This window comes from Podarcis cretensis, assembly GCF_951804945.1.
Source record: "Podarcis cretensis genome assembly, chromosome: 2".
Taxonomy (NCBI): domain Eukaryota; kingdom Metazoa; phylum Chordata; class Lepidosauria; order Squamata; family Lacertidae; genus Podarcis; species Podarcis cretensis.
In genome coordinates, this window is record NC_137171.1 from 74,522,389 (window position 1) to 74,545,857 (window position 23,469).

General features: G+C 42.2%; 1 protein-coding gene across 4 annotated transcripts in view; it reads left to right on the top strand.

Annotated features, from left to right (window-relative positions):
- TEX264 (testis expressed 264, ER-phagy receptor) overlaps positions 1 to 23,469 on the top strand; it is a 180,464-nt gene that overhangs the window by 48,152 nt on the left and 108,843 nt on the right. For all 4 annotated transcript variants that reach the window (XM_079968061.1, XM_079968064.1, XM_079968063.1 and 1 more), the window contains one exon: positions 16,605 to 16,826. In XM_079968061.1, the coding sequence (XP_079824187.1) occupies positions 16,605 to 16,826 (222 nt within the window). The remainder of the gene's footprint in view (positions 1 to 16,604; positions 16,827 to 23,469) is intronic.

A 23,469-nucleotide genomic window follows, 5' to 3' on the forward strand; every position in this document is an offset into this window, starting at 1 on the left:
CGTATGATTTACTTAATGATGGGTGATTATAAAAAAAGTAAGTTGCTGTTCAACTCTAAATCTAGTTAGCATGGCATCTAATAATGCTTAATAATTAGTTTCTGAGTTCTGTTTAATAACCACTTTATGATTTGTATGCATTGAATTCATGTTTTCTGACAGTAAGAAAATGCTTCATTGAAAGCTGTATTATGGACACATGGTGGCAGCAATGTGCTGTTATAATATTTCTTCCCTCTACAGAGCACATCATTGTTTCTACCAATAGACTTTTCTGTCCGTTTATTTACTTCTTTTTCACAGTGGGTGGGGAGGGAAACCCCATGCTGTAGCATCAAAGTGCATATCTATGTGGCGTGGGTGTGAAGACAGGGAAGAACAAAATATTCTGCACAGTAGAAGTATGTTAAGAGAGGATAGTTGAAGCCTAGTTTGGTGTAGAAGGGTGGTTGTGAGTTGGGAGATATTTTAGCTGGGGAGTCACAGGTTTAAATGTCATCTTATCCATGAACTGACCTTGGATCTTAGACAAGCCACTACCATATTTACTTGAATGCAATGCACACCTTTTGGGGGGCCAAATTATGTCACAGAAATTAGCGTGTGCATTAGATTTGACAGAACCAGCAAATACTTTTTTGGTTTCAAGGTTTGGAAAACTGAGGTGTGCACTAGATTCAATGGTGCATTAGTTTCATGTAAATACGGTATTTTTAAACCTTAGCACCCCTCTCCCCCAGTCTGCAATATGGGGGATAATATTGGTTTATCATAGGGGGTTGTTGTAAAGTAAAGGTTGTGAGATTATTATGGATCTATTGAGCACTCAAAAATGCTATATAAATTATATGCATAATTATTGGGCTATGTATGCTGAGCCCAATACTTTTTATTTTTTGGTAGCTCAGGCTAAGATGCTACATCCTAGCTACAGTATGCCCAGGCAAGGGACAGAAAGTGAAATGGCAGCCATAGGCAAATAGAAGCAGACATGAGAAGCAGTTTATCATAAAGTGCATGTTGTCTGTGTTGTCTGTTAATTTATAGATTAGTCCAGATTGCCTGGATGTGGTAAATGGCAGAGAGGGAGAGAGAAAGGAATGCCAGGTGCTTGATGGATGACTGATTAAAGTGATTGCATAACACCCTCCCTGTACATTTCTAGATTGATCTGCAAATCCTTGCCTTGATCGGCTTGTGTGAACAATTGGTTCTCCTCTGTTACCCAGGCTGTCTTCACAGTTGGCCACACACTCCTTTCTAATGTGTGTGTCTCCCCTATCTTTCCCTCTTTCACATGTGAACTCATCCTGCAAACATTGTTTCTCCTTGGTGCTCCCTCAAGCCATTTGTCAACCCATTTAATACAGATAGATGAGCTCCTAGGAGCAGTATCACTCTGAAGTGACTAAGTGAATAGTTTGCCTGGGGCCTCCGGCCTCATTTCCCCAGATGTAGTTGGTACAGCTCAGAGGAATTCTTTAGACCTTGATAATAACAGCCAAATACAAAGACAAAGCACTGCATTTTCCTGAAGTCTGTTGAAGCAGAGGCTCTGTGCTCTAACTGGTTGCAAATTGACTTCAGACATGGTTAGGAGTTTTGGCTTTGCATTTCCATTTGTTATCCTGGCTAGTTGTGGGGAAAACACCCTAAAGTGCCCCATTTGGTCTGCAGGCATGACTCAAAGGCAAAAGAGAAATAGGGTGAGTTGTGCCTAACAAACAGTAAGGGTTGAAGACCAGAGCTCCAAACCCTCTCCCCAAAGAGCCTCCTCCATTGCAGGGGGTTGGACTAGATGACCATTGGGTATCCCTTCCAACTCTATGAATCTGTGATTCTAAATGTGGCCCTGGCTATTGGGCTCATGCTGCCCAAGAATGTTGACTGCAGAACGTAGCATGTAAGCAGGCGTCCAAGACAGCCACATCTGGAAAATAGAAGGTGGTTTGATGAAGCAGTAAGGGGGCATTTAACCTAGGACATAAAGGGGGAAGGAATGAGGCTCAGAATGGGGATTCAAGCCCCAAACTCTCCCTCTCTCTGGATCCTTGAAGCTGTGAGGAAATGGGGCTTGGGCCCTCAGACACACAACCACACCCACCTTGGCTAAATGCACCATTTCTCCCAGGAATTCTCACTCCATTTGATCCACATACTGATGTCTGGGGCATTTTCATAAGAGAGCCACTTCAAGGCTGGCATTTTATGGATTGACAACATTTATTCTTTAATACAATTTATTTCCGAAGTTGACACAAGGAAAACTCTAGAAGCTTGAGAAGTCAAAGGCTCAAGGAATGCTGCAAGGATACTCTGTTCTTTTCAGTTTCTGCTCTGTGCACAACCCCCAATAGGGAACTGTTGGGCACCAACCACAGAGCTGTGGCTGTATAGTTCAAGCCCAAAGGATTTGTTCTTTTCATTTTATAGCCTTTTAATTGTGAGTGCTTCCTGCTCTGTTCTATTTCTGTCAGTCCACAGGTCTAATAGTTATATAAGTTGGAGCTTATCTATATAAAACAGTAGTGGGACACTTGTGGCCTTGTTTTATGTGGCTCTCTGGGCACTATAGATATTTTTTGCTTTCTGGAGGACTCACTTTCACTTCATGCCATGTTTTTGTGAGGTGAGACTGCAGAGGTGGAAGAATGGATAGGAAGAGAAATGCCCTTTTCAAGGTGAATTTGACATCACAAAATAATAGATGACAAAATTTCAGAAAGAGAGCAAGAGAAGCAGGTAGATGAGGCTTCCTCAGCCTCGGCCCTCCAGATGTTTTTGGCCTACAACTCCCATGATTCCTAGTTAGCTGGACCAGTGGTCAGGGTTGATGGGAATTGTAGTCTCAAAACATCTGGAGGGCTGAGGTTGAAGAAGCCTGGGTTAGATTATGGAAGAGAAAGCGAGAACAGATGGCAACGCCCACTGTTGCAATGTGGCCCCCAACAGATTACCTCCAAGGAATTGTGGCTGGTTCCCATCTCTGATTTAAAGCGTATTTGCCTTTTCTCAAATCTGTTGTATGACTACAGGTGAATGGAAAGTGGTGGGGATAAAACTATATAACCTCTGCTGGGTATATATGCGTTAGAGTTTCTCTTTATAACTACTGAGTGGTGTATGTTACAGCCCCCGTAAGGGACGCAAGTGATTTTAGCTCAAGTAATAAACATTCATACTTCCTGTTCATCATCTTTTTGGATATAGCAAACAGTACTTGTTTTTGTGGGACGCAGGTGGCGCTGTGGGTTAAACCACAGAGCCTAGGACTTGCCGATCAGAAGGTCGGCGGTTCGAATCCCTGCGACGGGATGAGCTCCCGTTGTTCAGTCCCAGCTCCTGCCAACCTAGCAGTTCGAAAGCACAAAGTGCAAGTAGATAAATAGGTACCGCTCCAGCGGGAAGGTAAACGGTGTTTCCGTGTGCTGCTCTGGTTCGCCAGAAGCGGCTTAGTCATGCTGGCCACATGACCCGGAAGCTGTCTGCGGACAAACGCTGGCTCCCTCGGCCCATAAAGCGAGATGAGCACCGCAACCCCAGAGTCGGTCACGACTGGACCTAATGGTCAGGGGTCCCTTTACCTTTACCTGCTTGTATTTGTAACCAGAGTATTCTCTGAAACACTAGAATGTGGTGCCCTCCAGATGGTATTGAACTCTGAGCTGCCATCAGCCCCAGATACCATGGCCAATGGTCAGGGATGATGGGAATTGTAATCCATTGGCTATCACTGCACTAGAGAAATTCCTCTTCTAAACCCTGCACAGATTGCTAATGTTTTTAAAGACAACCAATTGTAGGAGAAGAGTTGGATGCTGTACTAAAGAGACAAACTCAAGCATAGCTGGAGCTTGTCCACACTTCCACCTGTCCTGTGCTTAGAAAGCATGGGTCTGGGTGGTTTTCCGCTTGTCCTATGCTTTCTCGGCACTGGTCCAAGCGGTTTTGCCTTTGCTCCACAGTTTCCCCCTGAATAAACCTGCACTTTAACACTAAATTGAAGCAAATGTCAATACAGAGAAAGCCCAATTGACGTTTACTCCAATTCAGTGGTAAATAGCGGGTTTTCCTGGGGGAAAGCAATGGGGCAAGTGGAAGTGTGGATGAGGCCTTAGTTTCTGCAAATCTGCACAAAAAGCAGATATCCTATTTTTTTTATATCAAACAGGCACATCATGCCTAACTTAAGGGAATGTGTTATGTGGTAGAGGTTTGAACTGGGAGTCCTAGGTTCAGATTCCCACTCAGTGGTGAAGCTCTTGGGTGAGCTTGGACCATTCAACATCTCGCAGCTCACAGATTTGTTGTGAGGATAAAGAAGCACATGCCCTAAGGCAGGCTATGACTATGAGCTACACTGTACATATAGCTCTTGAATTTATAAATGGAGGCTGTTTTCACTCAGAGGTAGGATGCAACTAAGTCATACTCTGAGCAGCCTCATTAAAATCAGCGAACTTGACTGACGTAGTTATATTCGCCCCACAATTATGAAATATAACACCACTTTCAAAGGAAGGATTTGGGAGAATCACATATACTGTCAAGGGTGGTTCAAACAGCAGCATCCACTTTGCAAACATTCAGTCCTTTCTCAAAGATTTATAGAATTGATTAGAAGAGAGTCATTGGAAGTTGGACCTTTGCGCTTCTTGTTTGATCAAAGTATATTGGCTTTCATTGATGGGAAGTGTAAATGTTTCCTTTTTGTGAAAAGGATATGCTAACAGTTTAAAAATGTGTACTGAGCAAGCAGCGTTTTGTACATTAACAATTTGAGAATGTTGGTAACTTGGAAATACTTTGAACCACGCTGCAGACCTCAACAGGGACAGAACTTGATGTAAAGTCTATTTTTGTTGAGACCACATTTGGAGTGCTATGTACAGTTCTGGTCACCTGACCTCAAAAAAAGATACTGTAGAGTTGGAAAAGGTTCAGAAAAAGGCAGCCAAAATTATCAAAGGGATAAAACACCTCCACTGTGAAGAAAGGTTGCAGCGTTTGGGATTCTTTGGTTTACAGAAAAGGTGAGTAAGAGGCAAAACAATGGAAGTTTATGAAATTATGTATGGTGTGGAGAAAGTGTATAGAGAGAAGTTTTTTTTTCTTTCTCTCATAACATTAGAACCTTTGAACAGCCCATGAATCTGAATGCTGGAAAATCCAGGACAGATAAATGAAAGTACTTCTTCACGCTTTGCATAGTCCAGCTATGGAACTGGCTCCCTTAGGAGGCAGTGATGGCCACCAACTTGGATGGCTTTAAAAGAGGATTCAACAAATTCATGGAGGAGAGGGCTAATAGATGGCTTCTAGCCATGATAACTATTCTCTACAGCCACATTTGGAGGCAGCAGTGCTTCTGAATACCAGTTGCTGGAAACCATGGGAGGGGAGAATGCTCTTATGCTCATATTCCGCTTGCTGGTTTCCCACAGGCATCTACCTGGCAACTGTGAGTATACTGGACTAGACAGACCGTTGGTTTGATCCAGTAGGCTATTCTTATTGAGTGATAAGCATATCCATGCTTTTGTGTCTTGTACCTGCAGCTTGAATGTATTTGAAGCTAAACTACTTTGGCTTCTGTTAAGAACTTCAAGGTGAATGTTGTTATTAGTTTGGCAATCTCGGTCAGCGTGAATGGCCAACTAATGAGACAGCCAGGAACACTAACAAAAATAATCTCTGTGGTCCTTTATGACCAGAGATGCTTTCCTGACAGCTGAGAATCTCACTCTAACATTTGAAATACAATATCCATCAGATTTTGGAGCGCCCGCAGAGCTCAGTTTGGGGGCAGAGAGGGTTTGGTGCCAATTTTGCAGTTAAATGGAAAAGGAGAACAGAGCTGTTGAGTTGGAAAGTAAAACACCTTGGTGTGTAGGGTTGCTCTCTGAGAATTTGATACTTGCTGTAGGAGTGTTTCATGTCGAACAGGGTAACTTTGTAAGATTTGCTTGTGCAGTTTTCTGGTTTTGTGCAAATCTGAGGGATTAAAGGGGGGTGGGATTCCTTGTTCAGGAGTACACTGGAAATAGTTACAAGCACAGCCCAAAAAAGAGTGAAAGCATTGTGGACATAGTAGACATGGAAAGGGGAAGGGCAGAAAGTGACCATTGATCCACCCATCCCCAAACACCAAATACAGTAGTCTGTGACATGTCGAGTGAAGTGCCTTGGAGCCCAGTGGCTCCCAACTGATTGGATTATCCCCAGATCGGGTGAACCTGAATTTACAGAGGGAAACCGTCATGTGAACTATGCAAATTAAATGGGAATGTAAACTGCTGCAGACACATATTAAATGTGTATGTGTCCAAGCCCCCAAATATTTTGGGAATATATACATATTGGTTGCAGGTTAGGTTACTGCTGGGCAAATCCTCTGGTTAGACTTCAATTTACTCTGCTTTAAAGTTACTCTACTATGCCTCTAAGCCCTACATCCCTGACTACTATTCCCATGGCTCATGAGAGTTAGATTGGTTTGCCTTTCTGGCATGAGTGATGCGAGGTGTGTTTCTACTAAGCAGTTTCATAAGGGTTATAGAAGGATTACAGAAGCAAATGGATGGTTTGTTTTGTCTGATTCCCTCAAGCTTGACTCCTTGGTGAATACTTTAAACACTTATTTTTCACATACATACTCTGACAAATTGCCAAAGGGGATATTTCTGTACAGATATAAGAGGCAGGTGTATCTGTTGAGTGGGTGACAGAATGCCTGGATGTCATTCTTGCTATTACCACTTCCATCTTGCATGTCTGAATAAATAGCCTTCTTTTCTAATCTATAAATGCAGGATAGCAGTGTAGTTTATGGTGACATTATTTCACTTCTTAATATACTGGTCCTGAAAAATGGAACTGCAATAATACAGCACAGATCTTTAAAAGTTATGTTTATCTTTAAATTACCTTTGAATAGACCAATTTTTTCTTCTTCTTTTCAGCTTGCTAAACTATTGAGTGTTTTATTGTATCATCCTGCTATATCTTTTGGTAGACTGCATTGTTGGAACACAGTTCAGTCTGGCTCATATAATAGAGTGAAGGAGTGCATTTTATATCTAGGCCAGATTAGGGTTTGTTCTGGGCATCTGGTGCCTTGGAGTGTCTTTAACCAGGTGTACCCTTTCTTGAAAAGATGCTACTGTAACAGGCAATGTGTGGAGCAGCTCTAAAAGTGTCTGGATGGTTGAACGGTAATCCAGAAGATAACATTCTAATCTGTACTGGTTACTTGTTCTAGCCTCCATTTAGAGGAGTGATTCTTACCCTTTTTTTACAGTTCCAAAGTTTGTGTACTGTAAGTATTGCCATCTCTTACAAGAACAACATCTGAAGTCAACTGAAGCTAGGCAGGTATCTACTATAAGAAGGGACTTATAGAATCATAGATTTATTGTTGGGAGGGACCCCGAGGGTCATCTAGTCCAACTCCCTGCAATGCAGGAATCCCAACTAAAGCATCCATGACAGATGGCCATCCAACCTCTGCTTAAAAGCCTCCAAGTTCACCACCTTCCATGGGAGTCTGTTCAGCTGTGAAACAGCTCTTATTGTCAGAAAGTTCTTCCTGAAGTTTAGTTGGAATCTTCTTTCTTGTAACTTGAAGCCTGATAGCATGATTTTGAGTGAGTTTTTCTGGATGTGCATATTGTTCTACAGGAGTGTCTCTGTATGGTACTTAAAGGATTTAAGGCACTAGCCCATACCACAAAGCTGCAGAAACTTTGCATATGCTTATTTATATAGATAACTGTAAGAAAATGAAGATGGTGGGTGGCTTTATTATTATTATTTACTCGCCCTTCACCTTAAGGTCCCAGGGTGGTTTACAACATTAAAACACTTACAATCACATAAACAAGGTGGATCCTAAAAATATGTATTCATGAGGTCGTAGCAGACAGCTAGATAGAAGATGTTGACATGTAGCAGCCATGAGAAAGGTAGATGCCATGCTAGGGATCATTAGGAAAGGAATTGAAGTGGCCATATCGTAACGCTGTTATACAAATCTATGGTGCAACCACATTTGGAATATTGTGCACAGTTTTGGTCACCTCACCTCAAAAAAGTTATTGTAGAGTTGTAAAAAGTTCAGAAAAGGGGATCAAGGGAATGGAGCAACTCCCCAGTGAAGAAAGGTTGCAGTGTTTGGCACTCTTTGGTTTAGAGAAAAGGTGAATAAGAGGTGACATGAGAGAAGCTCATGAAATTGTTCATGGCATGGAGAAAGTGGATAATGCAAAGTTCTTTCCCCTCTCTCATAACAATAGAACTTGTGAAGCTGAATGTTGGAAGATTCGGGTCAGCGAAAAGCAACTGCTTCTTCAAGCAGCGCATAGTTAAACTACAGAATACACTCCCACAGGAAGCAGTGATGGCCACCAACTTGAATAGCTTTAAAAGAGGATTAGACAAATTCATGGAGAAGAGAGCTATCGATGGCTACTAGCCATGGTGGTTATGCTCTGGCTCCACAGTCAGAGGCAGTATGCTTCTGAATACCAGTTGCTGGAAACCACCAGAAGGGACAGTGCTCTTGGACTCTAATCCCACTTGTGGATTTCTCAGAGGCAACCATTCAGCCACTGAGAACAGGATGCTAGACTGGATGGGCTATTGGCCTGGTTCTGCAGGCTCTTCTTATGTTCAGTGTACCCATATGTCCTGTAAGGAAGGGGGGTAGAAGGTTTTAAAAGGAAGGGAAAGGGCAAATGATCAGCAGCTTGACCTCAACATCCTGAGTGTGTGAGAGAGAAAGTTAAAAAAGGCAAAATGTGATATATCATCTTCTCCCTCTTGCAGGTCTCTGGTATGTAATTATTAGTTGTGCTATTCATCTAAGTTTTACCCAGAGTAGACCTATGGACATTCATAGAATCATAGAATCATAGAGTTGGAAGAGACCACAAGGGCCATCGAGTCCAACCCCCTGCCAAGCAGGAAACACCATCAGAGCACTCCTGACATATGGTTGTCAAGCCTCTGCTTAAAGACCTCCAAAGAAGGAGACTCCACCACACTCCTTGGCAGCAAATTCCACTGTCGAACAGCTCTTACTGTCAGGAAGTTCTTCCTAATGTTTAGGTGGAATCTTCTTTCTTGTAGTTTGGATCCATTGCTCCGTGTCCGCTTCTCTGGAGCAGCAGAAAACAACCTTTCTCCCTCCTCTATGTGACATCCTTTTATATATTTGAACATGGCTATCATATCACCCCTTAACCTCCTCTTCTCCAGGCTAAACATGCACAGCTCCCTTAGCCGTTCCTCATAGGGCATAGTTTCCAGGCCTTTGACCATTTTGGTTGCCCTCCTCTGGACACGTTCCAGTTTGTCCGTGTCCTTCTTGAACTGTGGTGCCCAGAACTGGACACAGTACTCCAGGTGAGGTCTGACCAGAGCAGAATACAGTGGCACTATTACTTCCCTTGATCTAGATGCTATACTCCTATTGATGCAGCCCAGAATTGCATTGGCTTTTTTAGCTGCTGCGTCACACTGTTGGCTCATGTCGAGTTTGTGGTCAACCAAGACTCCTAGATCCTTTTCACATGTACTGCTCTCAAGCCAGGTGTCACCCATCTTGTATTTGTGCCTCTCATTTTTTTTTTGCCCAAGTGCAATACTTTACATTTCTCCCTGTTAAAATTCATCTTGTTTGTTTTGGCCCAGTTTTCTAATCTGTCAAGGTCGTTTTGAAGTGTGATCCTGTCCTCTGGGGTGTTAGCCACCCCTCCCAGTTTGGTGTCATCTGCAAACTTGATCAGGATGCCCTTGAGTCCATCATCCAAGCCGTTGATAAAGATGTTGAATAAGACCGGGCCCAAGACAGAACCCTGTGGCACCCCACTAGTCACTCTTCTCCAGGATGAAGAGGAACCATTGATGAGCACCCTTTGGGTTCGGTCAGTCAGCCAGTTACAAATCCACTGAGTGGTAGCATAGTCAAGACCGAATTTTACCAGCTTCTTTACAAGAATATCATGGGGCACCTTGTAAAATGACTTGCTGAAATCAAGGTAGGCTACATCCACTGCATTCCCTTCATCTACCAGGCTTGTAATTCTGTCAAAAAACGAGATCAGCTTAGTCTGACATGACTTATTTTTCAGAAATCCATGCTGACTATTGGTGATCACAGCATTCCTTTCTAGGTGCTCACAGACTGTTTGCTTAATGATCTGCTCCAGAATCTTCCCTGGTATTGATGTCAGACTGACTGGGCGGTAATTATTTGGGTCCTCTCTTTTCCCCTTTTTGAAAATAGGGACAACATTTGCCCTCCTCCAGTCTGCCGGGACTTCGCCTGTTCTCCAGGAATTCTCAAAGATGACTGCCAGTGGTTCTGAGATCACATCTGCCAGTTCTTTTAATACTCTTGGATGCAGTTCATCTGGCCCTGGAGACTTGAATACATCTAAACTAGCCAAGTATTCTTGTACTATCTCCTTAGTTATTCTGGGCTGTGTTTCCTCTGCTGAATCATTTGCTCCAAATTCTTCAGGTCGGGCATTGTTTTCTTTATCGGAGAAGACTGAGGCAAAGAAGGCATTGAGGAGTTCAGTCCTTTCTGTGTCCCCTGTTTGCATTTCACCATCTTCTCCTCTGAGTGACCCCACTGTTTCTTTGTTCTTCCTTTTGCTACGAACATACCAATAAAAGCCTTTTTTGTTGCTTTTAACTTCTCTAGCAAGCCTGAGTTCATTCTGTGCTTTAGCTTTTCTGACTTTGTGTCTACACGTGCTGGCTATTTGTTTGAATTTCTCTTTGGTGGTTCCCCCCCTTTTCCATTTTTTGTACACATCCTTTTTTAATCTTAACTCAGTTAAAAGTTCTTTAGATAGCCACCCTGGCTTCTTTAGGCACCTTCCATGTTTCCGTCTCATTGGTATTGCCTGAAGTTGTGCTTTTACTATCTCCCTCTTAACAAACTCCCAGCCATCATGAACTCCCTTTCCTTTTAGTATTACTGTCCATGGGATCTCCCCCAGCACTTCCCTAAGTTTTATGAAGTCGGCTTTCTTAAAGTCAAGAAATTGAGTCCTAGTATGCTTGGCTGCTCCTTTCCGCTGTATAGTAAACTTCAGAAGAGCATGATCACTCGCGCCTAATGATCCTTCCACTTCTACCCCACTAACCAGGTCATCAACATTGGTTAGGACCAGATCTAAAATGGCTGTTCCTCTTGTTGCTTCTCCCACTTTCTGGACAACAAAGTTGTCTGCAAGGCCAGTGAGGAATCTGTTTGATCTTATGCTCTTGGCTGAGTTTGACATCCAGCAAATATCCGGGTAATTGAAGTCCCCCATTACTACTATCTTGCATCCTTTTGCATGCTTGGCCATCTGTTCCAGGAAGGCATCATCTATGTCCTCCGTTTGGCTTGGGGATCTATAGTAAACTCCCACAGTGAGGTCCCTGTTATTCTTCTCTCCCTTAATTTTGACCCAAATGCTCTCACTTTGGCTTTGAGGTTCTAAATCTTGGATCTCTTCACAGGTATACACATCCCTGACATATAACACCACTCCTCCTCCTTTCTTGTCTGGTCTGTTTCTCTGAAATAGATTGTATCCCTCCATTATTACATTCCAGTCGTGGGACTTATCCCACCAGGTTTCAGTGATGCCTATTATGTCATATTTAGTTTGCTGTACCAAGAGCTCAAGCTCATCTTGTTTATTTCCCATGCTTTGCGCATTAGTGTACAGACATTGAAGTCCATTAATCATTCCCCCGTGTCTCTTATTTAAGGATTTTTTCCTCCCACCACTAGGTCTGCGTGCTCTTTGCTCCATTTGGTCTATGACATTTGGATGATCATCTTCATCAATTGATAGACTCCTACCTTCAGGAGCACTGTCTCCCTCCCCCACCTTAGTCAGTTTAAAGCACTCCTGATGAGGTTTCTGAGATTTTTGGCAAAAACATTCCTCCCAACCGTTGTGAGGTGCAGCCCATCGCTTGCCAGAAGTCCATCTTCAAGAAACTGCAGTCCGTGATCTAAGAATCCAAACCGTTCCTGTTTACACCATTTGCGAAGCCAGCTGTTCACTTCCACTATTTTTCTCTCTCTCCCTGGGCCACGTCCTTCAACTGGGAGGACAGATGAGATGACAATTTGTGCATTTAATTGCTTCAATTTCCTGCCCAGAGCCTCGTAGTCTCTTTTGATCTTCTGGAGGCTATTGCTTGCAGTGTCATTGGTTCCCACATGAACCAAGAGGAAGGGGTATTTGTCAGTGGGTTTTATGATTCCTTGCAGTCGTTCAGTTACATCTGGGATCTTAGCCCCGGGGAGACAGCACACTTCCCGAGACATCTTGTCAGGCCCACAGATCACTGCTTCTGTTCCCCTCAGTAGGGAATCCCCTATCACCACTACACGCCTCCTCTTAGGTTTGGTTGTGGTTCTTCCGTGAGCTGTCTGTTCCAAGGTCGCCTGCACATTCCCTGAGGACTGACTTTGCTGCTCGTCTTCATATACCTGATCGACTGTAATGAGGGAGAGATCCTCAAATGGAGTCTGCTCTTCGTCTTCCATGCTAGGGGAGAGGACCTCAAAGCGACTGTGTATTTCTAAACAATCAGAGCGAACCCTGGGCCTCCTACTTCTTTGAGTCACGTTTCTCCATATATCTGGCTCCTGTGTTGGTGAACTAGCCTCCTTCTCAGGGGAGTCCCCTGTCTCCTCCTTGGTGGAGACGGTGTGCTCTGTTGCTTCCAAGAAGAGCTCCAGCTCTCTAGTTCTTTGGAGCGTAGCTACACGTTCCTTCAGTTGCTGGACTTTGTCTTTTAAGAGGGCAATCAACATGCAATTGCTGCAGGTAAAGCTGCCTGCAACCTTTGGCAAGATGGCAAACATTGTGCAGGAACCGCAGGCGACTGCAGCTGTTCCCTCACTCTCCATCTTGAGAACGTGTCATTGGGGGTGGCTACAGCGGTCCTCCATCATAAGAAGCGTGCAGACAGGACAAATAACTCCCCCCCCCCAAAAAAAACCCTAGGTCTCCCCCAACAAACGTTTGAGACTAGCTCCCCTAAATCCAAAAGATGGATCAAACTGCGTGTGCCGCTGCCCTGCAAGCTCTGACAAGCTCCTCCCACAGCTAATCACCTGCCTCAACAGAAACCCTGCCCCCTCTCACCTTTGCACAGGGAGAGCAGCTAATCAGCCACAAAGAAACACACACACAAGAAAACCCTTTTTGCTCCTTCTTCAGCTGCTGCCCTGCAAGCTCTGATTAATAGAGCTAACTTAGTTATGGTCATTAATTTTAATGGGTCTGTTCTGAGAAAGGCTTAGTCGAATGCCACCCAAAGCCTCCCCACGTATTTTAACTGTACCTTTGCATTATCAGTCTTTTTAACTCCATACTTATTACTGATGTGGGAAAAGGGGGACCTGATTTGAGTCACACGTTTCCATATTTAGTAAGGAGAATTGGTCTCTGGCAAACAGCATCTTCTTCCTCTGCCTGGCCTTTTGCTTGGCTTTAGTGCCTTTAGGAAAGCATCAAAAACATCTAAAACATGCTTTCAAGACCATGGTGATCTATACCTGTCATTGAATGAGTAAAATGAAAAGGAAAACTCATTCACAGCACGCAGCAGAAATGGCAGCGCTGGCCTGGATGACGGCCCTGAGAATGTCAGGGGTTTGTTTTTAATATTCAGCTGGCAGATTCCTTAAAAGTCTGTCTGCATATATTTTTTAAAATGTCACAGCATGGTCCTTGGCTAGCAGGTAGAGCAGTAAGACCTTTGGATTGGCAGTGGCAGCAGCTGCTGCTGCTCACTTGTTGCTTCACTCATAATAGACAGATAATTGGCACTGGCTTTAATTGGTCTCTTTCCTACAATTGGCATTGTTGAGTAACAAATAGATCAGCCACTACAGAAGTCAATGAAGCCTTCCACCAGATAATGTCTATGTTGTGCATAGTTGTTGCTGTGAGGCACTTATTCTCTCTGTTGCTCAGATGAGAAAGTTTTTTCAGATTTTTCAGATTTCATAATATGACCCTTAAGTTTGGTCTGGTTTGTTTTTCAAGACAGACTAGAGTCTACTGCCAGCCTTTTGGATTCATAGACATTCATTTAACTTATATAGACTTTTGTCTTCCATTACTCCAAAAATAAGGTTTACACAGAAATCCTTTCAATGCATATAATCCATATGCAGTGGCTACTTGTGAGAATCTACTAATCCAAAATTGGGACAAATAGCATCCACTCTACAGTAAAATTACCTATGAGCAAATGGAACATGGAAACACATGATTTTCATGACTATACTCTAAATGTGTGGTGACAACGCTCAAACTTACCAGTATTTTGACATCCCTTCTAAGCTGGAAACCTTTTTCCTAATCCTAACCCCAGGTGTACCGGGCTGCTTATGTTGTGATTATTAGTATTTGAAGAAAGGCACCCGGCACATGCTTATATGTGCTTTCTTATTCACTGCAACTCTGGGGTTCCAAGGGAGATACAAGGCTGAAATTAAGTTTGGAGTAATCTTTACCACATTCCTAAAGTTGATCTTTCCATCTTTATTCTGAGAATCATTTTTAAATGCAGTACTAATGAGAGCTGGACCTACTTTTTCCACTTAGTGGCTGTGAGCTGTGTGACTGTGCCTCCTATGATGTTGGTGAAAAGCTATTTTTGTGTAGCAGAGGGCAACAGTAATATGGCACAATTAACCAATCTATAGTGATAAATACTAGTCATATAGTTACTGGTTGAATTTTTATTGGATATTAGACAGTATTCAAGAACCAAACATCAGTAAAAACAACTAATTTGCTTTTGCTTGCCTTTCACTTACAGCAAGCATGAAGCATGTATATGGTGAAAATGCAATATGTGAAGCATCCCTCAGACTCAATTCAATATTTCTGTTGAAGTGTTTATCATTATGTTTTATTCTGCATTGTGGTTTTTAAGTGTTTCAGAAGTTCTGTATTTTGCTCTTTTGTAAGTTGCTTTGATGGTAAAAAGCATTGAACAAATGTAATAAGAATAACTTTTGCTTTCTTAAAGCAGTGGTTTCCAAAATGCCAACTTTCAGAGTGACCTTTAACATTGATTTGTCTTGCCAATAAATCTCTTGGCATCTGCTAAGGCAGGGTTTCCCAAACTTGGGTGTCCAACTGTTTTTGGACTACATTTCCCATCATCCCCGACCATTTGCCCTGCTAGCTAGGAATGATGAAAGTTATAGGCCAAAAACAGCTGAAGACCCAAGTTTGGGAAACCTTGTCACCATCTCAGTTCACATAGGTTATCAACTATGGTAACCTTTGCCAAATTCCTGTGTAAACTGAGGGCCAAACCACACAATGTTAAATGAATAGAGTTGCATCCAACAAAGTTGTTCCATTTTAGCAAGGACTTCCAACTGCACAGTGGAACTTCCCCTCCCTCTCCTCTCCCTATACACCCCCCAAATTTGTTCTGGATGGTTCACAATTTTTACAGTGCTTCCCCTCTCTACCCATCTTGCAGTGAACAGACCACACTGTTCGTAAGTTTAAATGCTTTACTTACAAACTCCAAAGGTCAGAGTCATTCTATGCACAGTTATTCTATGCAGCAGCAATGTGGGATACAAAATATAGTGAAATAGCTCTAAGCACATGATCTGAGTTTGTAGCAAGCAAGCTCAGGCACATCCTATCTCACATAGTGAAAGAAAATGAACAAAGAAGCTTTACTTCTCTGGAGACAAGGGCCCATGACCTAACTGAGTCTAGGAATATAATTCTCTGGTCTTAACCTCTTCATGTGGGACACAGGTGGCACTGTGGGTTAAACCACAGAGCCTAGGACTTTCCGATCAGAAGGTCGGTGGTTCAAGTCCCCGTGACAGGGTGAGCTCCCATTGCTCGGTCCATGCTCCTGCCAACTTAGCAGTTCGAAAGCACGTCAAAGTGCAAGTAGATAAATAAGTACCGCTCCGGTAGGAAGGTAAATGGCATTTCCGTGCGCTGCTCTGGTTTGCCAGAAGCGGCTTAGTCATGCTGGCCACATGACCTGGAAGCTGTACGCCGGCCCCCTCAGCCAATAAAGCGAGATGAGCTCCGCAACCTCAGAGTCGCCCATGACTGGACCTAATGTTCAGGGGTCCCTTTACCTTTACCTTTAACCCCTTCATGTATTAACTAGCCCTAAGCTTGCTACTTATATTTGATTGCAATTTCCCCACAACCCCCTTTTCAGGCAAATATGACAATTGGATGCACAATTTAATAAACCACCCAGAGTCCCATCTTGACTTAAAGGTTCTCAAAACTGTGTTGTTTGGCTCTGGGTCAATTTGTACAGCGCTCTTCTTTGGCTGCACATAAATGTCAGTAATGGTAGGCAAGTTATCATGCTGGGAAATGTTTGCCATTTCTAATAAGCTTCTGAGAAACCCTAGGGCTCTCCAGAACATTGTTTGGGAACCACTGCCTTAAGCTATAGGTAGGATCACTGAATGATAAGACTGGTATTATTCCATTATTTTAAACACAGTATCATGAGCCCTTTGAAGCCCTTTGTTGTCTAATGCCAGCCCTTATTTCTCTTTAAAGGTGGATCCAGAGAAATGCCGCTATCTTGTGGGTAGCATCTTGAGTGAAGGAGAAGAGAAGCCATCTGAGGAAGTGGTGCGCATGTTTCTGAAGTATGGTTTCAAGATCATCAACTTCCCAGCCCCTAGCCATGTTGTCATGGCAACTTTTCCCTACACGACTCCACTGTCCATCCATCTGGCAGTGAACCGTGTCCACACAGCCCTTGACGTATACATCAAGGTGAGTGATCCTATGTAACAAGTCTTCTGTTTTAAGCCTGCTAGGTAAAACCCTCTCCTTGCCTTGTGAAGGTGATACGCATTATCTTATATTATATATTTCCAATTAATCATGCAGCCTGAATCCTTTTTCTGTTGCTGGCTGTTAAGTATTATTTACCTGTGATACCGTCTTTCCTTTAGACTTTGCAAAGACACCAGTTATCTTTCGGGATCAGTGGAGTGTATGAAGTAGTGGTGGGGAATCTTTGACCGTTCGGCCTAATTAGGTCTGACAGGCCTTTCCATTTTGTCCACGAGAAACCATACCCACCTGCCGTAAACTTGACGTCATGTATGATGTCAGAAATAGGTCCAGGAATGTCAAGGCTGAGCCAATAAGTGATCTGCATGGCTTTTCTTTTTTCTTTTCCTTTCCTTTCACAATCACTGTTGATGGGCTGTCCTTTCAGAGGGCTGTGCATGGCACTTTGAGCCCTGACTGTTATCTGATATTAAGGACTTCAAAGTGTTGTACAGGCACTCCGTAAGCATTAACAATCAACTGATCATTTGTACTTGCAGGAAGCTCTGCACAATGGTTTGAAGACTCAACAATTGGAGACTTTAAAGTGCCATGTCATGGATCACCTGATATTATTCTGGCATCAGGTGATAAGTAGGCAGCCCTACCACCTGTCAACTTTTACCCAGAGGATGTTAGGGAGATAGGGGTCCAGCCCACAGACCAAATCTATTTCCCCATTCCTGGTATAATGTTCTACACAAGGTTTTGAAATATTCACTGTTATGATGGAAACGTGGGGGTTTTTTTGCTTGTAATCTTCTTCATGTGTACCAGTGGAAGACACTTTCTTACCATCCCCAAAGGACTGGGATGATTTTTTTGCTAAATATGTTTGAAACTAAAAGTTTGTTGGCCTCATAGATATTTCCTCAGAGAATGCCAATTTTGTGTGTATGTATGAATGAGTGAGTGAGTGGGTGGGTGGGTGGGTGGGTGGGTGGATGCTTCTAGATCAGTGCTTCTCAAATTCATTTCTTTGGGCCATACTTTCAGAATAACATTTGTTCATGCCACACCAAATTTTTAATTCATAAAAAAATATATTAGAAAATAAAAAAACAACTCCTAGCAGTGCTTAATCTATAACACAGAACATAACTACTGTAAAATATTATCTTGGGACATCCAGAAAGTATGCTGTGCTGTGCTGTGCTATGCTATGCTATACCGAAATGTTTATTTGATTGTTCTTGAATCTTTCTGCCACACTTGCCATCCATGCCATCCATGCCATCCATGCCATCCACTCCCCTTTGAGAACCACTGTTATAGATGGAGAGCCTCTAGTGCTGTAAACTGCAAGCAGGATTGCATTAGCCATCCACACTTCAGGGGTCTATCCTTTTTGTGGGCCTGTATGCATGGCACTATGGGCAAGACAAAGCTTTGTGAGAATTGTTGTTTCCTCTCCTTCCCCTCATTCGTCACTTTCTCTTCTGACATTTTGAAGCAGATGCTTCTCAGTGCCATTTTAGCCCCTTATTTTGTATTTGTACCTGTGTACATGTATGCAGTTACTGAAGCAGTACAATTGAAAAAAATTAAAAAGTTGTATTTTTTTTTTTAAAAAAAAAGACAATGCCTGCAGCTCAGGGCAAGAGGGTTGCAGCTTATCTTCTGCATTAACATGATTATGGATTGGGCTGTAGGTCCCATGGATTTCACCTGGAAATGCCCTTTTCCAGTGTAGTTAATTTCACAATGGAACCTAATCAGATATCCTGATCCAGTCAGTGTTACAATATGGATAGAAAATTTACAGCCTTGATTTTTCCTTGTTAGTTGTGTCAGTCTACTGTAGTATAACTGCATTAAAAACAAATTGTGCCCAACTGCAGTCCAGGGTTAATGGATTGCAACCTTATAGGGTTTTAGCCAGAGACACCTGCACATCTGTACTTGGAAGTAAGCACTGATGTTTTCAAAGTAATCTACTAATTAAATAACTATTTGAACTGTGTGGGTTGAGGGAACCTCATTACAGGAAGCAATTAATTAAGGCAGAGAGCTGGTAGATCAGGAGAAAAAGGACTTATGGTGCAGGATGTGAAACAGCTCTGAAACCAGAAATTCATGGCAAGCAGCTGAGGAGGAGAGGCTGTCCCAACATGTCATCTACCTCCCCCGGGAACATTTCTTCTCACTCTGCTTCCATCACACATTTTACTATCCATACCTGCAAAGAGATTGAACTGCTATTCTGTTCTTCCCCTCCTTAGCAGATTTTCTGTGGGTTTTTTATTTTATTTTTAAAAAAGGTAGAGGAAGGTAAGAAAACATGGGAGGATTGCAAGTGGCTTATGAAATTGTCTGGACTCTCCGTAAAATTGCACAAAGGAGACATGGCAATTTCAAAGCAACAGTCTTGCCTAGAAGAAGAGAGAGAGAGAAACACAGGAATGTGATTTTGAAGGGAATGCATTTAGGTTCCCATGTACGTTTTGTACATCACAAATGTTTCCATTCATATATCTTCTCCTATATAATAGAGCACAACTGATTTCCATCTCCTGTCAAACGAATTCCCTATCACAAACTTTTAACTCTAAAAAACACATCCCTAAAATCTTATCTGACTCTTGCTAAAACATTTGCCACTGTTTCCTAGCACCCTGTGTGAGAGTTTTCCTTCATCAGAATTGACAGCTTTACGTGCTTTTTTGCTTGCCCTATTGCGAGCCAGCAAAGAACACTCTTTGGAAAGACTGCCATTCAGTTATCTTGTTTATTCCCCATCTCTGATAAGGAAGCTAGTTGAATGGACATACTGTAACCTGCAAGAGTGTTACTTAGTTCAGAAGGGAGAGACTGCTTAAAGACCAAAGGACAGTGCAATTCAATTCAGTTTTCATGTAGGTCATCCCCATTCTCTGGAATTTTATCTCTTCCCCAACCCTGCCCTATGTTGCTTAGAATGCAGGTGATCTTGAGGAGAAGACAAAGGAACAGTCAAACTTGGAAACCTCCATGGATTGCAATATATGATGTTAGGAGAAAGAGAGCTTATGTTTTTCAAAGGGGGGAAATATTACTGATCATGAATTTCAGAATTCCTGTGTTGATTGTAAGCTAGGGCATTTCCACATGTTTAGCATGATGGTGATGTCGATTGGTACTTGCCTCCCTTTCTCCCTAATTTATACCAATTTGTTTAAACCATTATTAACTGATAATCTTAGAATGTTAAGTCATCACAGTTGATTTTAAAAGCAGATTGCATTTTTGTTCTTACTGGATTATTTTTGTTTATTTTAAATAAAAAGATAACATTTAAAACACCCACCTTTCTTAACTGGCCTGACTTGAACCCTAGCTATACTTCCAAAATGTTTTCTCAAGGCTCTATCTGCACCTACCTCTTTAAAAGCAACACTTTTGTGTGCTGAATTGGGCATTTAAAAAAATTCATAGACAGCAATGCTTGTGTGCTAATACAGTGGTACCTCAGGTTAAGAACTTAATTTATTCTGGAGGTCTGTTCTTAACCTGAAACCATTCTTAACCTGAAGTACCACTTTAGCTAATGGGACCTCCTGCTGCCGCCACCCCGCCACCCTGTGATTTCTGTTCTCATCCTGAAGCAAAGTTCTTAACCCGAGGTACTATTTCTGGGTTAGCGGAGTCTGTAACCTGAAGCATCTGTAACCTGAAGCATCTGTAACCTGAGGTACCACTGTACTTCCTTCTTTATAATGTGGCTGGGGATATAAGACTGCCTTCAAAGAGGACCTGCAACGGCACCAGGAAGCATCAGTGCTTTGTGTTTCCTGTTGTATCATCTTCCCCACTCCAACTTATCATTGTTTGCAATGAGATCTCTTATATCTCCTATAGCAGGTTGTTTCCCACAAATATTCCTATAAGGAAATTGGTGGATAGACTGTTGGAAATGACAGAGCCTTCATTATGGGATTCCCCCTATTGCTCTTGCCAGGTAGCTATGACACTCACATAGTTGTATTAAAAAATCCATGCTAAACTATTATTTCTTTCATGTTAGTAAACATGTCTGGATTAAATTTGTGCCAAAATCTGGTTTTTAAAACAGAAAACATGTAGTGTCTTTAAAAAAGAAATCTCTATATAAATAAAAAAGTGGCGACTAGACATTCTGTTTTTGTGCCTACAGTCCAAGTCCCAGGAGCAATGTTGCTCCTAACTTTTGTATCCCAGTTTCTAACACTGATTATGAGATATTTACTGATTGGAAATGAAGTGGTGTGACCATCATAAAACTTTTGCACCTGCAAATATTATTCAAAGTGGGATCATGCATTATAGCCCTGATATCATCATGCACACAGATAATCATGGAATGTGAAGTAAAAAATGACATCTGGAGGGGCCCTCAGTGCCTATCATGCATGCATATTTTGAGCAATATACATGCAACACCCCCCCTTTAATCCACATTTAATGTTTCTGCAATAACACCCCCCCTACCCATGGTAAATCAGGATTAAAGGGTAGAAAAAATGTGGAATGGCATTTTCATGGGGATGGTATTGCCTGAATTTGCGTCTATGGGCAGCGCCATTTCCATAATAAATGGCTGTGGGCAAATGTCCATTGTTCAGCATTTGCACACTAGTTTCCTTTGGCCCTAACTATGGGTAAATTCACAAGCCTTGTTGTAGCTTGTGCTGATAAAGTGAGTAGAAAGTGAGTAAGGAAAGCAGTGGTATTAAGTGTGCACTTTATGTGCAAGTCTACGTTTTTAATAGCAACATCAGATTTACCAAATTTACACTTGCTTTAGGGTGCAGAGATGACATTTGGATGCTCCAGGAAAGGTCCTGGAGAGTGCATCTGTAACATAAGCAGTGAAATCATTAAAGCTAAAGAAGGAGCTACAGATAGTGCTGGGAACACCTGGTAGCTTTTTAATGAGAGCTGCCTTTCTGGTTTAAAAAATAAATACATCCAGAATCCTTGGTGCTTATATTTTTCAAACTGAATGAAGAGCAGAGATTTATCCTAAGTTGAAACTTTTCTTTTTCAACCTAGTGAGATAGAAATCTTGGGCAAATGTGCATCAAATTTATGATTGCTTTGTGTGTGTGCCTCTCTTGGGAACTTGAAACTGGATATTTTTATTGCAGATTTCAGTCATGGAGTTTCTGTGAATGAGGTTATTGAGGTAATGTAACTTGGTTATGGGGCATATTAGAGGGTTAGTCAGTTATAGGTTTGAGGGTCTTTCAGTTGACCCTATTTATAAGTAAATCTCAAAGCAGACAGAAAAGATTTTCCATTTTTACAAATATGGAGTTGAAATTCAGAAATTTGAAATGATAATATGTGAGGAAGAAAGAGTTAGTTAGGTGCGTGCCTGTGGATCTTAGAGTTGTGATTCTAACCAAAACCAGAGGCAAATGAGCAGAGCACAGATTAATTACTAAGGGAGTGCTATCAGAACTACCTGTTCTTTTTAGAGGCTTGTTCTTCCTTACCTTTTATTGATTTCCTGAATGTAAGACTAGAGCTGGAAAAATACAAGGTCTCTAGCTGCTGAGGCTCCTAGAACCATAATCCTAAAAAAGTAAATTCTCTCTATTCTATAGAGGGACTCAGTTGTTTGAATGGCCTGAAGTTTGGACCTGGTTTGGTGAACTATCCAATCAGTGTGTGCTTCAACCACTTTTCAACCTGATAATAATAATAATAATGGTAATGATAACAACAATAAATTTATTACTTATACCTCGCCCATCTGGCTGGGTTTCCCCAGCCACTCTGGGCGGCTTCCAACAAGAGATTAAAAATACATTAAAACATCAGTCAACCCCCCCCCAAAAAAAACACACCAGTCATTAAAAACTTCCCTAAACAGCGCTGCCTTCAGATGTAAAGGTATAGGGATGTGCAACACGGCCTCCTGTCACTGCCAGAGAGCTTGAAGTAGCTGGGTTGGACAGACCTGGTATTAAATAGTGGAAGCTTGGTCATCTGTTGTAGACTAGTCAACAGATCAGAACCTTCTGTCTCCTGCACTTCTGTCTTCGGTTTCTCAACTCCAGTGTGGCCAGTCTTTCTGGCAAGAGTCTGTCCTTGAGTCAAGTATAAAGTATGAGAAAGTGCATATGCAACCCTGCCACGTGCCTTGGTGTAGTTTTTGTCTTTTGTCTTACTGAACTGAGGAGGGGTCAGGCATGTTGACCTGACAAGCCCATAGGTTCTTTCCAGGGGTGTGCTACATGCTTCCAGTACCTGTGACACTTGTCTAGGCACTACTGTATATTACAGTAACTCTCCAAAATTAGACTGGCTTTTCAGAGTTGCTTTGATATGCTGCCTTTCTGCTGTGACATTTGAGGTAGTTTACAATTCAGTACTAAACTAAGAGGAAAAATAATAAAAAGAGCTATTTAGAATCTCTTCAAGAGATGATAGCAAGAGTGCCTTGATCTGGGCTGCTTTTGTTTTCTTTTGGGGACCTGTTTTCAGCCCAGGTAAGACCTTCTTTTACAGTTATCCAGACCTCTTTGCCTACTTGCTTGCTTCCCTTTTCATTTTTTTCTTGAGTCTAGGACTCTCACAAGGCCAGTGCACCCAGAATTGCTCCATTGCTAGATTT